A 17498-nucleotide genomic window follows, 5' to 3' on the forward strand; every position below is an offset into this window, starting at 1 on the left:
ACAAAGTCAGTGGATATTGTTTGCTTGAATTTTCAGAAGGTATTTGACAAGGTACTGCATACTGCTGCTTTACAAGTTAAGAGCCCATAGTATTACAGGAAAGATATAAGCATGGATAGAAGACTGGTTGACTTGCAGGAGAGAGTGAGTGGGAATAAAGGGGGCCTCTTTGTTTGCTGTCAGTGACTTAGTGGTGCTACACAGAGTCTGTGTTACGAACGCTTCTTTCCACATTATGTGTCAGTGATTTGAATGGTTTTGTTTGCAGGCAATTTGAGATGAGTGGAGGGCAGATAGTGTTGAGGAAGCAGGATTCTGCAGAAGGACTTAGGACAAATTGAGAGAATGGGTAAAGAAGTGGCAGATGACATATAGTACATGGATATACACTTTGGTAGAAGGAGTAAAGGCATAGATTATTTTCTAAGTGGAGAGAAAATTCAAAACTCAGAGGTGCAAAGGGACTTGGGAGTCTTTGTGTAGAATTCCCTAAAGATTAAGTTACAGATTGAGGTGGTGGTAAGGAAGGTAAGTGCAATGTTAGCATTCATTTTGAGAGAACTAGAATATAAAAGCAAGGATGTAATGCTGAGATCATTTGATTCAAAAGGTTACCATGAGATTCCCTCCTCATTCTTCTAAGTTCACTGCAGTTTAGAAGAATGGTTGAGAGTGGGGGCAATTTCATTGTAACCTATTGAATCCAAATGGATGTAGAAAGGAAGTTTCTTATAATGGTAGAGTCTAGGACCAGAGGGCACAGCTTCAGAATAGAAGGGTATCCTTTTAGAACAGAGATGAAGAGGAATTTCTTTAGCCAGAGGGTGATGAATCTGTGGAATTCATTGTTATAGATGGGTCTGGATGCCAAGTCATTGGGTATATTTAAAGCAGAGGTTGAAGGTTTCTTGATTAGTCAGGGTGTCGAAAGGTTGCAGGATGAAAGCAGGGGATTGGGGTTCAGAGGGATGATAAATCAGCCATGATGGAATGGCAGAGCAGACTCGATGGGTCAAATAGCCTCTGCTTCTATGTATTGTGGTCTTAACCCATTGACTTATCACTGCCCTACTGCCAATCATCTTCATCCTCTTAAATCTTGACAACTTTACTAATGGGAACAGTTTCTTCAATGTTTTGCTTTTGCCCTTTATGGTTTTAAATACCACCTTGAATCTCCTTCCAATCTTTTGGGTTCTAAGGACAAAATCAACCTCTCATGTCTACATACGTAAAAGTAAAATTGATTTTACAATAAGATGGACCTTTGGACTCAATCTGCCTCGTAGTGTACTGAATTGAAATGATTGCTATGGAATAACATGCAAATTGTTTTACATCACTTTATTAGGTCGGACAGCATTAATGGAGAAGAATAAACAGTCAATATTTCTGCATGAGACCCTTCACCCAGAACATCAAGTGTTTATTCTCCTACATTAGTGGTCGCCAACCCGTCGATCTTTGAGACTTTCCCAGTAGAACCCGAAAAAAGGAAGAAAAATAAATACACAAATATTGTTGAGAAATTGTTTCCGGGTTGCAGGGTTTTAGTTCCATTCTTTCTGCCCAGTGCGCATGCGTGTAGCTCCCCCTGTAGCACCTGAGTCAGCTGCACCTTTCCTTATTCCCTGCCATGCCCACTGTTGAACTTGAACCCACACGAGGTCATCAGTCACCTAAATGCAGTGATACCCTTGCGCCAGGGATCACTGGTTGGCCTCGCGTGGCTGGCGAGAAGTGCCCGTTGCTACTGGCCTGGAGCGCGGACAGATGACCGCCGCCTCTAAACCTGTTTAGCACACCGAATATTCGTGGGGAACCCGGTGCTAAAATATTCGCAGACGACCTAATTTGGGCTCAGGGTTTCATAAGTAATAGAGCAGCTACCTCGCTGCGATCGACTGAAACAAACAGTTGTCGGCCGATAGATCCTACAAGGGGAGAAGGCATGCGCCCTGTCACACTCCTCGCTGGGTTGCTCTCTCTGGAATGCGTCTGCCGCGGCACTGGTACGGGAACCTCAGACCCTTACCCTGTCCTCTCACCCCACCCACGACCAGCTGCACCTGGCCAAGGCGTCTGGTGACGGGTGGGTGGGAGGCTAGATTTCTGGCAATGAAGCCCTCAAAACTGCTTCGGCACCTTGAGTCCAAGCACCCTGCACTTAAAGATAAACCCATTGAGTTTTTTTCAGCGGAAAAAATGTGAGCAGCACGGGACAGAAGCTAAGTGCTGAGAGCCGCGAAAACGAAATTACGGAATAGACTGGACATAAGGAACCTGCTTCGAGTATTGTTGTATTCCTGTCGTGTTTACCCCCCCCCCCCCCCCCCCCCCCCCCGCCGGCTGGTCCGCCAGAATATTGTCAATATTAAACCAGTCCGCGGTGCAAAAAAGGGTGGATACCCCGGGTGTTTATACATTATTTCTACTTCTGGTCTTTTCTGCCCCAGTACGCATGCGTGTAACTAATCGATCTGGGGTTGATTTTGCCTTTCACTAACATTGAGGTAGGGGATCTTGGGCTTAAAAAAGGTTGGTGACCACTACCCTACAGAGATACTGCCTGAATTCCTATGCAGTTTCTATACGAGGGAAAACAATAACAGGATGCAGAATAGTGTTTCAAAGAAAGTTCAGTCACCTGCAAGGTCATAATGAGGTAGACTGAGGTCAAGAGTTCATCTTATTGTAATAGGTACCATTCAATGGGACAGAAGCAGTTCTTGAGCTTGGTGGTATGTACTTTTAGGCTTTTCCTGAAATCATTTTGCTAATTTCTTCTCTACCTCAAAACTTTCACATCTTTCATGGTGTGTCTAATAGAGGCTCTAGGGTTTGCTGTGCTTTTGTTAATCTTTCTCAGCCTCCCCTGCCAGACATGTTTATTCCCAGATCTGTTTTTGTACCACATTTAGAATTATGCCCTTCAGATTATACATACCAAAAATAAAACACTGAATATTTCTCAGTGTTAAATTTCATCTGTTATAATTCTACCCACTATGTTATCTATCAGTTTTGTTGAAGCCTATTACCATCCTTGGCCTTCTACCTCTGTTTTGAATTGATATAAATTTTGAAATTGTGCTGAGTGCACTCAAGTCCAACCCATACGTATTTTAATAAAGTCAGTGGTCCAGTATTCCTGTACTTAATATATGCATCTTCCTCTGGTTGCATTAAACATTCACTGCTGCACTGTTTACTTTGGCAATATTCTAGCTGTGCTGCCACAGCCCTTCTTTATTCCTTGGCCTTCAATTATTCTGGCAGTTTATTTAAGAGCCTTTTGAAAGGTCATATTTTATAACACCAACTGTTTCTTTTAACAACTGGTCCTGCTCTTTCATCAAAAGTACCTCTTAGTTATGACTTGTTTATTTCAAGCCCACGGTTGAGGACGGCATGGTAGCACAGTGGTTAGCGCAATTACTTCAAGGCCAGTGACCAGGGTTTTGATTCCTGCTGCTGTCTGTCAAAAGTTAGTACTTTCTTCACCCTAACCACATGGGTTCTGTTGGGTATTCTGGTTTTCCTCCCACAGGCAAAAGATGTTAGGGTTACTGAGTTGCGAGCATGCTACGTCCTGGAACTGCGTTGGTCATTGGCGTAAAACAATACATTTCACCGTATGTTTCAATGTACATGTGACAAAAAACTGATCACTAGCTTTCTAAGTCCTGATGAAGAGTCTTGGCCCAAAGTGTCAACTGTTTATTCCTCTCCAGAGGTGCTGCCTGACCCACTGTCTTTCTACAGCATTTTGTGTGTTACTCTGGATTTCCAGCATCTGCAGAATCTCTAGTGTTTATCACTAGCTTTCCTCTCCTCATGGTGAACTCAGTTTCTGATCACTGTGTCTAAAACTTATTGTCACAGGAATTAAATTCATTGGTCCATATTTGGTGAAATTATCTGTACGTTTTTTTTTAGAAATAGCACTTTTGCAGACCTCTGGTCCTGGCCCTGAATCTGTAGGTTTTTGGAAGGGACTAACCAATGAAAATTTCCTCCCCTAGTTCTCTCTGTACTAAGTACAACAGAGGAAGAATTTTGCTTATCAGTTTATAGATAATCTAAAATTCTTAAGTGCATCTTCCTTTCCTTGCCCTTCAGCATCTTGATCTGTGAATATTGATGCAAAGTGCCGCTTTTGTTTGCTGCTTCCCATTTCCCTTCTGAAGTTTGTTATATAATAGGCCCGATTCTCACTTGTGATGCCCTGATATCTGCTTTTCTTTTGCTCTTTTATTTAAACTTCTATCTCTGAACAATATGAGTATAGTAAGATCAGAATTAGGCCATTCAGCCTCTCGAACTGCTCTGCTATTTAACCTTGGCTAATTTATTATTCACTTTCAACCCCATTCTCCTGCCTTCTTCCCATAATCTTAACTTGCTTCTGAATCAAAACTTGTCGATCTCTACTTTAGATACACCCAGTGACTTGGTCTCCATAGCTATCTGGCAATAATTCTACAGATTCACCATCCTCTGGCTAAAGAAATTTCTCCTCTTTCCTGTTTCAAAGGGACAACCTTTTATTCTGAGGCTGTACCCTCTGGCCCTAGACTCCCCAACTGTAGGAAATATCAGCTCCACGACCACTCTATCTAGGCCTTTCGGATATTCGACGGTTTTCAATGAGATCCTCTTTCTTCCCCTCCCCCCAATCCTTTAACATTCCAACGAGTATGGGCCCCAGAGCCATCAAACGCATTAACACTTTCATCCCTGGGATCATTCTCCCCAAAACACCTTCTGGACCCTCTCAGACCTTCTCTCCACAGGCACATCCATCTGTAGATATGGGGCCCAAAACTGCTTGCAAATATGGAGCTATCTTAATTTCTCTACCCATTTACTCATTTTTAAACTGGCTAATTATTCCACTTGAACTCATCAGATTTAGAGATAATTTATAAACAATCTAGTGAAGACTTTGCCTGGCATCACTGCCATCCTTGCTTTCTTTCCTCCTTTGGCACCTTGACTGAGATTGACTGCTCAACAGAGCAACGTTGTATCTGTGACCCCTCTGATCCCTTGCCTTTACTGTGCACTTCTTTTACCCGACCAGGTTCTTGGGCAGTGAGTAGGGATGTATGTTGATGATCTTGGCAATGTATGCTAGTTAAAGAATGACCTTTTATTGGAAATTGAAGAAAACACTAAAGCAATCAAGAGTTTAATTGAAATGTGATGCTCCAGTTGCTTGCACCCATTAAATGACTGGTATAAGAGATGAAATGAGTTCATGCCTCACCTGAGCAACCACCGCAGCAGAATAATTTGATTTGTTTCCCCTACCCCCAACCTTGAAAAGAAATACATCTTCTCACTTTGTATGGAGCTGTGAAGGTTTAAATGTACATGGAGCTTGGTTATCTTTAGTGTTTGTGCTTCATGATATTCCCCAAACCCCTATGCTCCAATATCCCGAAGCATGAGCAGACTGGCATAAAGGCTTGTATTAAGATGGTGGTCTTCAGGCCTTTCTTTCAGTTACTTGCCATCTTTGGGTAAAATCTTAAGTAATGGTGTTTAGAGCAATCAAATCTGTTTAAAAGTCAGTAGAATGCAGATAACCTTTAAGCTTATGTAACTTTAAGAAATATGCTATTTGTAATTTGAGTAAATGTGTAACAAATATTACTACCATTTTAATAGTTCTGAGATAATGAAAATCCTGCCTCAGTTCAATATCTCTTATACAGGAATCTGGTTGAATATAATAGTGTTGAGCCCTGTGACTGTACTTTGTTTTCATTTAATGTCAGAGAAATGTATACAATATACAGTGGCATGCAAAAGTTTACTTCTGTTACCGTGAATAGTTAATTGAGTAGAAGATGAAGTGATCTCCAAAAGTCATAAAGTTAAAGATGAAACATACGTTTCAACATTTTAAGCAAGATTAGTGTATTATTTTTGTTTTGTACAATTTTAGAGTGGGGAGGAAGTAAAGGAGCACCATGCAAAAGTTTGGGCACCCCAAGAGATTTGAGCTCTCAGATAACTTTTACCAATGTTTCAGACCTTAATTAGCTTGTTAGGGCTATGGCTTGTTCACAGTCATCATTAAGAAAGGCCAGATGATGCAAATTTCAAAGCTTTATAAATACTCTGACTCCTCAAACCTTGTCCCAAATATCAGCAGCCATGGGCTCCTCTTAGCAGCTGCCTAGCACTCTGAAAATTAAAATAAATGATGCCCACAAAGCAGGAAAAGGCTATAAGAAGATAGCAAAGCATTTTCAGGTAGCCGTTTTCTCAGTTCGTAATTTAATTAAGAAATGGCAGTTGACAGGAACGGTGGAGGTCAAATTGAGGTCTGGAAGACCAAGAAAACTTTCCAAAAGAACTGCAAGACTGCCCAAGAATCTCGCAGAACTAGAAGCCTTTTGCAAGAAAGAATGGGCGAAAATCCCCCCAAACAAGAATTGAAAGACTCTTAGCTGGCTACAGAAAGCATTTACAAGCTGTGATGCTTGCCAAAGGGGGTGTTACTAACTACTGACCATGCAGGGTGTCCAAACTTTTGCTTGAGGCCCTTTTTTGTTATTTTGAAATTGTAAAAGATGGAAATAAAAAAGTAATCTTGGTTAAATATGAAAGAAATGTGTCATCTTTAACTTTATGCCTTTTGGAAATCAGGTCATCTTTTACTCCTTAGCTATTAACAGAAATTTTGACCAGGGGTGCCCAAACTTTGCATGCCACTGTACATCCTACCTCTTTTCCAATCATATCCTTGTTTCTTAGAAATAATCCAATATTTTTTAGAAAAGATCTTTAATGGCTGATCTGTTCAAGATTTTCCTCCCTAGTAAGAAATGTATTTGTTTTAATTTTGATCCTTTTAACATCTGCACATATTAAATGTGATGTTCTGTTTGTGTTTATCATCGTGATTTGGCATTTAATTTTGAGATGCCAAATTTTGAATGGTCCTTTTCCCCAGATAAGGTTGGGTCGTGTGTGTGCCATTCCACCCTTCTGTCAGTGTTGTAAAGTTTCTCAGTAATTTGATTGATTAAGCTACCAGTACATGCTGAGGCGTTGAGCTCCACTAAATCCTGACAAACAAATCCCAGCCCTGGTAGAAAACTGCTTTTCTCTAGAGAGAAAAGGATGTCATTTCATATGGCTCGCAACAGTGGCATGCCTTTTTGTTCTAAAGGCTGTTACGGCTCCTGGGGGAGCAATTTGGAATTTTGGGCTCCTTCGAGAATGTGTCTGCATGCAAGGACATGCATTGGGGATGGTCTAACTTATCCCGTTCTACAGTGCTGTAGCATTTGTGACTACAGGGTTCCTACTGATAAATGTTTGGCATTGTGCTGTTCACTCAGCATCATGAGCTCCATTGGCCAATGGCAGTCCTGATGAAAGGTTTGGACCTAAAACATTGATTGTTTACTCATTTCCATAGATGCTGCCTAACCTACTGAGTTCCTCCAGAATTTGGTGTGTGTTGCTTGGATTTCCAGCATTCCATACACAGGTTTTCTCTCGTTTGTGATTGGGAAGGGTGCTGGATAGATTTGCAGGATCACTGAAGTGACATCGCACTGACAGTGTCTAATTTAAACCAGATATCTTCAAGTAGATGTGAAGTATAACACAAAATAACACCGTGTATTCCTGTTGGTACTGTGCTTTGCACTTTGGCCCTGGAATAATGCTGTTTTGTTTGCTGTGTTCATGAATATTCATGTGTGGTTAATGATTAAACTAAACTTTAAATTAAAAATCATGGAAGAATTTGGCATGGCAGGTCGACGATAAAGAGTCGACGATTCAGGCCAAGACCCTTCATCAGGACAGCATTTTCCCCTTCTTCCCCCTTCCTTTCCAGTCCAGATGAAAGGTCTCGACACCAGACATCTTTCCCCTCATAGATGCTGCCTGACCTGCTGAGGTCCTCCAGCATTTTGTATGTTTTACTCTGGATTTCCAGCATCTGCAGAATCTCTTCTTTGTGATTTTATATGTAATGTTTGAATTGTGAACTTTGATAGACGATGAGCTTAACTGTCCATGAGTTGATGCCTTTTCCCCTTCTAAAGAAGTGTGGAATGGAGTGTTAAATTGATCATTTGATCTTGTCCTTCCTATATAACAAGTTATCTCCTAAAATTAGAGCTTTGGATGTTCTTTTTTTTACATTTAGGTTTCACTTTTGATATTAAAGCTGCTTTTTCTGGTCGGTATTGTCCATCTTACTGAATTGAGTGGTTAGAGAAGAGCATCTGCACTCCTAAGTATCCTAGCTCCTAAATACTGTGTGATGAGTTCTTGTTACAGCTCTCATTGCATGCATTGTTACATAATCAGTGATCATGCAGAAAGTTTGAAGTTAATAACTCATCTCCTACCTTAGGCCACAAACTTGTCAATCACCCCTGCTGTGGACCACTTCTGGAAGTCCAGGACGCCGACTTCCCACAAAGAAGGATCCATATGCTGGACTAAGTGTGTTAATGTAGGATGGGGACTATATTGAAAGTAAATGTGCTAGGTTTTCTAAAATTGACTCCTTCTACCTTAGGCCATGATCTAATCAATCACCCATCGTATGTTGGTGCTGGAAGCATGGCGGTGCTTGTGGGCTGCCCCAACACAAACCCTGCTGATTGATTTGACACAAATGATTTCTTATTTCACTTTTTTGATGTACATGTAACTAGTAAAGATAATCTTTCTAAAGATCTTTATGTATCTAGACCCTTTTTTCACAGTACTGATTATTTAACAAAGGCAAATGACTACATTTGTTGAAAAGGTGTATTTAAGTTCCTTTGAAGGCCTAGATTGTCTTCCTTTCTCTTCACCATCTACACCTCGGACTTCAACTACTGCACAGAGTCTTGCCATCTTCAGAAGTTTTCTGATGACTCTGTCATAGTTGGATGCATCAGCAAGAGAGATGAGACAGAGTACAGGGCTATGGTGGGAAACTTTGTCACATGGTGTGAGCAGAATCATCTGCAGCTTGATGTGAAAAAGACTAAGGAGCTGGTGGTGGACCTGAGGAGGGCTAAGGCACCGGTGACCCCTGTTTCCATCCAAGGGGTCAGTGTAGACATGGTGGAGGATTACAAATACCTGGGGATACGAATTGACAATAAACTGGACTGGTCAAAGAACACTGAGGCTGTCTATAAGAAGGGTCAGAGCCGTCTCTACTTCCTGAGGAGACTGAGGTCATTTAACATCTGCTGGACGATGCTGAGGATGTTCTATGAGTCTGTGGTGGCCCGCGCTATCATGTTTGCTGTTTGGTGCTGGGGCAGCAGGCTGAGGGTAGCAGACACCAACAGAATCAACAAATTCATTCGTAAGGCCAGTGATGTTGTGGGGGTGGAACTGGACTCTCTGATGGTGGTGTCTGAAAAGAGGATGCTGTCCAAGTTGCATGCCATCTTGGACAATGACTCCCATCCACTCCATAATGTACTGGTTAGGTACAGGAGTACATTCAGCCAGAGACTCATTCCACCGAGATGCAACACTGAGCATCATAAGAAGTCATTCCAGCCTGTGGTCATCAAACTTTACAACTCCTCCTTTGGAGTGTCAGACACCCTGAGCCAATAGACTGGTCCTGGACTTATTTCCACTTGGAATAATGTACTTATTATTTAATTATTTATGGCTTTATATTGCTATATTTCTACACTATTCTTGGTGTGACTGTAACGAAACTCAATTTCCCTCGTGATCGATAAAGTATGTCTGTCTGTCTGTAGATTGTCAAGGTGGGGCTGTTTAGGAAGGTAATTGGAACTATTAGCTGCCACTAATGAATTGGTGAGACAGAGGAATGAACAAAGTCAACACTGGATGTTTCACTTTGCAATTGGCTCCTGCTGCCCTGACAACACTAGGCGAGTTGTCCAAGAATAAAAGCTCGTGGGCTAGGGATGCATTTAAGCCCATTTGTCAAAATTTTCTTCACTCCTTCTTGAGTTTTATGGTACTCTTGACAAATGTTTACATGTTTATAAGCTGGGATGCTACTTTAGCTCATTACTGCCTTCAGTTCTAATTTGACATGGGAGCAAGCATGGATGGACTCAACAGGCATCTGCCTGAAGCCGTGGGTGCCTTTGAGGCTTCATTCTATGTAATGCCCCATAAGTTTCTTGTATATGTACAAGCCCTTTGTGCCCATTTATCTTGTGTTGATTTGTCTGTTTGGTTTTGGAAATGCAGCCTACTGTTTACATTTGAACCTGAATCGTTCAGACTCATGCCTTAAACATAGCCCTGGATCAATATTGCAAATTAGCAAGTGAACTGAAATGGTGGGCTGCAGAGGCAGTTTCTGAACTTGCCAGAAATTGGTTGAACGATAATGGTTTCAGGAGTTAGTTATTTATCCATCTCTGCTCAGTGACCATTTCCTAAAAAAATATTATTCCCAGGCATTAGGCTTGATGTTGGATGCAGAATAATGTCAGTACACAACTGATTTGAAAACTTTTGTCTGTTCATACCTACTGTATTTCCACATGATGCCACTGTTTCACCAGGCCTCCTTGTGTGCACATGCTGACAGCATAAATGTACAGGTCCCCCCCCCCCCCTTTACAAAGGCAGAGCATTCCTATGAAACTTCTCTTAAGCCGAAATGGCGTAAAGTGAAGAACCATTAATTTATATGGGGGAAAATTTTGTAAAAGCAAAAATCCTCTTTGTAATGCGAAAACAGGTTACTAATGTAGGTCTTTTGTAAAAGCGAAGTGGTGTAAAACGGACATTTGTAAAGTGGGGGGACCCGTACCTTGCTTGTACACACTTGCCAGAGCAGAAAACCAAATACTATACATTTAACTTTTACTCCCCCTGAAAATATTGAACTTCGTTGTCTTAAGGTGACTTGATTCAGCAGTAGATGTATTTTAAATGTACGAAATGCTCCTTTTTAAATTTGCAATCTTCGTTTCTGATCTGTTTGACTTTCCCCACTTATCCCACCCACCTCCACCCCCAACTAGCTTTCGCTTCAGCTGTGAACAGTCACCATGCTCTCAATAAATTAACTGAGTTTCTATTGTACTGTTCAGCACTTTTTATAATGCTGTTTATTTTGTAAATACATGCAGGCATTGTGTGTGTAGTATATATGCACATTTTAATCAATTCTTTTACCTCCAACTTAATTTTTTGTTCTTTAATTGTTGAATGTTTTTGCATGTCACGCCTTGATCAACACACCACAACAAAATCCTTGTACATGTCCCTATACTACACCAATTCTAAACAGCTGTGTTTGAGGAGATAAGTCTTTGAAGAAGACATGCATATTGGAAAAGGCCAAAGCCATTGTGTAGCATTTTTAAACTCATAAACTCAAGAACCAAATAAAATAGTTGACATTTAACTCTTAATTGCAAAAAAAATCTAGCTGAAGTTCAAATTTAATCTTTATTCTGCAGCAGGGCAAATTTGTGTAAGTTCAAATACTTAGAATGTTGACTGGAAATGTTTACACTAAAGTGCTCTCACTTCATCACCTCATTCCTTAGCACTTTTTCAACTTGGTGTTGATTCTGAATTCTGCTCTTGGCTGAGTAAGTTCTTTAACCTCCTTGAGTTGGAAGGTCATGGGTTTAAGGCCCACTCCAGAGACTTAAGCACAGAATCCAGACTGGTACTCAGTATCAAGGGTGAACTACACAATTGGATGGAAGAATTATTAAACAGAGTTGGCTTCTTTTATATTTGAGTAAACAAGATATTCTGCAGATGCTGGAAATCCAGAGCAGCATGCATACAGTACTGGAGGAACTCACAGATCAGGCAGCATCTGTGGAAAGGAATAAATGTCAATATTTTGGGCTGAGACCCTTCATCAGACAGATCCTTCATAAGTTTGAGTGGTCTCCCGAAACAGGAGTTCTCCCAGTATTTTGGCTAACATTAATTGAACCAACTTGTTACTCTGTTATTCTCATTGTGCAAGCAAACTCCTTCCCTGTCCTTGCCTACATTGAACTTCATTTCAGTTATTAAATTTCATTGTTATAGTGATAAGTTTGTAAGCCAAGGGAACAGTTTGCAGGTAATTTTTTTCAGGCTGCCTTTTGGAGGGTGGTGGAAGTTGCCCAAGGGAGAACAGTATTTATTTTTAAAAATCTAATTGTTTAGATTAAGTCTTGTTAAAATAATTGCAAGTAAACTGAGGCATTGTAAAACTGTTTACAATTGGTGAGATAAAAGAACATTTAGCTAAATGTACTTCATGAAGTACTAATACTAATGTATGAAGGTCAGTAACTCATTCAGATGACTATTTACTCTAGCTGAAACTGTGCCACAGGGTAAATACCCAATTTATACTACCTCACTATTTCTGCACTAATTTAATATACATTTCTTTCTTACACTGTATTACTGCTGTGAAACAACACATTTCACAACATATGTCAGAGATATTAAACCAGATTTTGATTTGAGGGTTAGATGCTGACAAGGGCTCAAGTCCAGTGACAGATGGTTGGAGGCAGCCACACATGAACTGCAGTGTATCACAGACTTCAACACCGCAAAGAAAAGATGAACTGTAGTTCCCTCTGGGATAAATGCCCTCAGCACAGTCCAATCCTTTGCTGTGTTGTCAGCAAGTTCAGCATAACCTATTTGAAAGTCCTTACACAAGAGGGTGATGTATGGGTAAAGTGGAGCTACATGTTCTTAGTTTGGTGTAAACTTCCACCAAAGTTTTTTGTTGGCACTCTGAGGAAGAGAAAGCTGAACTGAAAGGTTAGATCATGTGGCATCCAGGTCAGATTGAAGACCTGTGACCAGTGGTGTGCTGCAAAGATCAGCACTGGGCCCACTGTGTTCCTATATATTGTATTTAGAGGCATAGCACAGCAACAGGCCCTTCAGGTCCGATAAGGCCATGCCACCTAATAATACCCATGTGACCAATTAGCCCACTAACCCATACGTCTTTGGAAAATGGATCAGCTAGAGGAAGCACATGATCACGGAGAACTCACAAGCTTCTAACAGACTGTGGCGGAATTGAACTTGGGTTGCTGGCGATGTAATAGCGTTATACCAAGCTCTATGCTTCTATGCCACTACAGTTGTGATAAGAATGTATTAGCATGGTTCGTAAGCTCGTGGATGGCACCAAAGTCAGTGGAATGGACAATTGGACTACAACAGAATCTAGATCAAGTAGGAAAATAGGCCATGAAATGACAAATGGATTTAAGGTGGACAAGTGCAGAATGTTGCTTTTTGAAGCTTAACCAGACAGGACATAAATGAATAAGAGTCTTGGAGTGTTGTCGAAGAGACGTGTACAAGTACATAATTCCCTTAAAGTGGAGACTGTAGTTGACAGGCTAGTGAAGCCTTTTGGCATATTTGCCTTCAACAGTTGGCCAATGAATACAAGAGTTGGGACTTTGCCTGTATCTGTACAAGATGTTGGTGAGACAACATTGGGAGCATTCTGTGCCTCGCCATAGGAAGAACGTTCCCAAGCTGGAAAAGGTACAAAGGAATGTAGCTGGGATAAGAGGGTTTGAATTATGAGAGGCTGGAAAGCTGGGACTTTTCTTTGAATAATCTAGAATTTGGATGCTGAGGGGTGACTTTGTAGAAGTAGATAAAATTAGAGGAGCATAGATAAGATGGGTGTCAGTCTTTTTCCCCACGATAGGGGAGTCTAAATCTGTAGGGCTCTGAGGTTTAAGGAGAGAGGGGCAAGATTTAAAGGGATTGTCAAGGGGCAAGTTTTCATATAGGCTGGCAGGTAAGTGGAATGAATTTTTTATTAAATAAAATATACTTTATTCAAAAATAAAATTATGTACAATAAACCATTCAATGACTCTCAATCCTTTACAAATGTTTTCATTACGGTCTTTACATTTCCACACTTTTAGCCACCCAGGTGGCACTCTGTTATTTCATATTTACATACCCTTGTTGAGGGGTATACACCCTGCCCCTTACCCCTATACTCCGTAATTGGATGAACTGCTACAAGAGCTGTTTACATTTAACACTTAAATGACATTGGATGATACTTGAGTAGGAAACATTTAGACGAGACAAACACTGATAACTAGGAGTAGCTGGGTAGTAAACTTCTGGGCATTTTGAGCTGTAGGTCCAGTTTCCATGTTGTATGACTGACTTTGAGCAGGAGTGAAATTCACAGTGCAATGTGTGAGAGATGAGATGGTGGTATGTGTACTCTGTGCCTAAATTCACATGATAAGAAATCCCTTGAACAATGAGTTGTTGATTGAAGGAGAACAATTGGTCAGGTGTTAATTTGAATTTCCATAGTAATCCATTGTTGCAGACAACTGTGCAAAGTAACAGGAGTTTTGACCTCCTTTATGAATTTGATTGGAACAGCTGAGACCAAGGAACATGCCATATATTTTTTTTAAAAGCTGAAGGCTTGTTTCTCTGTATCGCAGTGAAAGACAAAAGCCACAATTGATGACTTTGTTTATTTTCCAAAAATATACGTAAAGTTAGTGTTGTGTTGAAATGTAATAGCTCAATTTGTATGTAGGCAGAGTTGCACATGTTTATCTATAATTCAGTATGCTGGCAACTGCAGAGGGGATAGAATATTGCATTGTACCTTTTTGCCTTTGGACAGACTGAGACAGCTGATTGATTGCTCCCCAGGGGTAGTGTAATTCCTGCCTCTTCCTCCTCTCCACCGCAGTCTGTGCAACTCAATAGACGTCCAGTAAACTAAAGACCAGTGTCATCTGTCTGCCATCTATTCATTTATTAAAACTAATTAAGGAAAAATGAGCTTCCAGCAGAGCCTGGGGATGGGTCTGTTCCTCCTGGGGAATTAGGCTGATGGAGGTGCGATATGGTACTGTGAGCTCGGCAGCTGACATCATCAATTACCACCTCAACAAGGAAGGCATTTGTGAATGTGACTTTACTCTTTCTTTCCTTGCTCTTGGAACAAGCTACTATTGTGATTTACAGGGAATGCAGTTTCATCATTAACATTCTTATTTTTAAGGCTGTTCTTAACACTTGATAACTGGACTGCATTTGGCCATCAATTGTAATACCACCTAGTTTACTTACCAAGACAATGGTGAATGTTAGGATTGATGTTGACAAATGTTTTAGTCCATTTTATAAGAATGTTTCTAGAAAAAATCTTCATGTGAGTTATTGTTTTGTCACCCTCTTTTTAAAAAAAAATTAAAAGTTGCTAAGATTCTATTAATAACGAGATTTTATTAAGCTTGGAACAAGTCTAGTGGCATTTCACTTGAATGTATATACCTAATTCTGAGATTGGGTTGAGTATTGCTTGTGGTTGTGTTTTTCAACTGTATCTGGGAGTCATTTCAAACTAAGCTGAAGCAAACCAACCCATTTTGAAATTTCTATTTTTAATTCTTGCTGGTTACTGAACCAAGCTTCATTTACACTCTGGATTTCTAAATCCTAGTGGATCCCAGCTCAGTAATTTACTTGTAACTTGCTGCTGCATGGTTTTAATATTAAATCCACTTTGCTGGCCTGTGTAATTGAGTTATTTGATGCAACACAATGGGTACCCAAACAAAAAAAAATATCATTCATAGCTTTGTCTACTGTGAGTAAATTAACATTCCAGGAAGGTGGACCTGAACTGAAACCCCTTTTAAACAATGTTTACTTTTTTAACCATTCTGGTGTACATTGAGATTTTGGGTTGTTAGCTTTTGAGGATTTTGAGGTCTGGTTTAGCCCAGCCAGAAAACTTTCAGTTTTGTGTCTATGCTGTTCTTTAATTCGTTGCATTGGCAGCTTTTAAATTCTGATTCTGGGAAACCAGTGTCTGAGACTCCCTGAATTTATGATACCAGTCTTGTCCTCCTGGCATGGCTTCAGGGTTTTTTCAAACTCTACTTTGTGCCCAAGTCTTTTGGAACCAGGGAACACCATGCAATGTGGCCCTGCTCTTGAATGCTGGTCACCCAGAATCTAAATTAAAATGGAACTATTATAAAAGTGACAAAATGCCCAAACTGTGGACACTTTTTCATACTATGTTCTCATGAGATTACTCCAGAATCTTTTCTCCAAGTTGTGAAAGAAGGGGGACTTTCTCATTGGACTTGTCTGGATACAAGCCCAAACCTCACTTCATCTATGTGCTTGGCAGACTGTTTGACTACAAGCGGCCAGGGAGACATGACGATCTAGCCAAGATTCTTGTATCTTATTTGCATGTGCATTTACTGAAGTTGTTGTTGGATAATGATCAGGATTTTTGCTTCCTCTGTACCCCAGTTGCTGACCTCAGTTTCAGATCTTGAGACGCTACATATGGAAAGAAGTTGGTGCAGTATAACAGTTAATAGTCAGTAGTGTTCACTTTTCAACTTGTGATGTAATCACACCTTATTATGAAGTAATATTACCACAAATAAATTGTTTTGTGTGCAAGTTATATATACTGTGTTGTGCACCTTTGACTAGAGGAATGTTGTTTCATTTGGTATGCATGTATATTATTGAATGACAATAAACTTGCATTTCAACTTGATTTGAAGTCTATCAAATGTCTGGTTTTCTTGCAGGGTTTCATTTGAGTGGAACTGTGACAGAACTGGCCAGCCAGGGTGAGCCTGAGAAAATATACAAAGTTGCCATCAGCTTTGACCGTTGTAAAATTACCTCTGTGACATGTGGGTGTGGTAACAAGGACATCTTCTACTGTGGCCATGTAGTGGCACTCTCCCTCTACCGTATCCGGAAAGCTCAGCAGGTGGAATTGCGCCTCCCCATTTCTGAAACTTTATCGCAAATGAATCGGGATCAACTACAGAAATTTGTGCAGTATCTTATCACAGCCCATCACACGGAGGTTCTTCCCACCGCTCAGAAACTAGCCGACGAAATTCTATCTTCATGTTCTGAAATTAATCAAGTTCATGGTAAGAATCTTGGTATTTTGTGGATGTTCGTTTTATCATTTAACCCTATACTAGTTCTATATTTACATTTCAGAACTTGTATAATTCTGTTCTCTCTTTTTAAAAAAAAAACTCCGCAATTTGATTACCCTTGGCTGTTAAACCTCTTGCTTGTGTTTCACAGTAGCTCCTTGTCATTCTATGTAGCTTCCTGCTTTTTGTTCTTTCCAGGTGTTTCTAAGTCAGTCTCCACTCTTCCAGATGAGGGCTTTAATTTTAGAGTGGGGAAGACTGGCTTTATTTTTCTTGTTTCATGTCTGTAATTGAGTGAGATCGGGTACACTCAGTGGCCACTTTATTAGATACACTTGTACATCGTTAAAACAAACGTCTAACCAGGCAATCATGAGGCAGCAAAAGTGTGTAAAAGTCAAGTCACTTTTATTGTCATTTCGACCATAACTGCTATGTACAGTACATAGTAAAAATGAGACAACGTTTTTCAGGACCATGGTGTTACATGACTGAACTGCGTATTTAAAAAAAAACCAACAAAAAACACCA

General features: G+C 40.4%; 1 protein-coding gene across 2 annotated transcripts in view; it reads left to right on the forward strand.

Moving 5' to 3' along the window:
• Positions 1-17498, forward strand: part of LOC140740109 (zinc finger SWIM domain-containing protein 5-like) — a 105228-nt gene that overhangs the window by 41330 nt on the left and 46400 nt on the right. For both annotated transcript variants that reach the window (XM_073069011.1, XM_073069012.1), the window contains exon 3: positions 16599-16955. In XM_073069011.1, the coding sequence (XP_072925112.1) occupies positions 16599-16955 (357 nt within the window). The remainder of the gene's footprint in view (positions 1-16598; positions 16956-17498) is intronic.

This window comes from Hemitrygon akajei, chromosome 16 (genome assembly GCF_048418815.1).
Source record: "Hemitrygon akajei chromosome 16, sHemAka1.3, whole genome shotgun sequence".
Lineage (NCBI taxonomy): Eukaryota > Metazoa > Chordata > Chondrichthyes > Myliobatiformes > Dasyatidae > Hemitrygon > Hemitrygon akajei.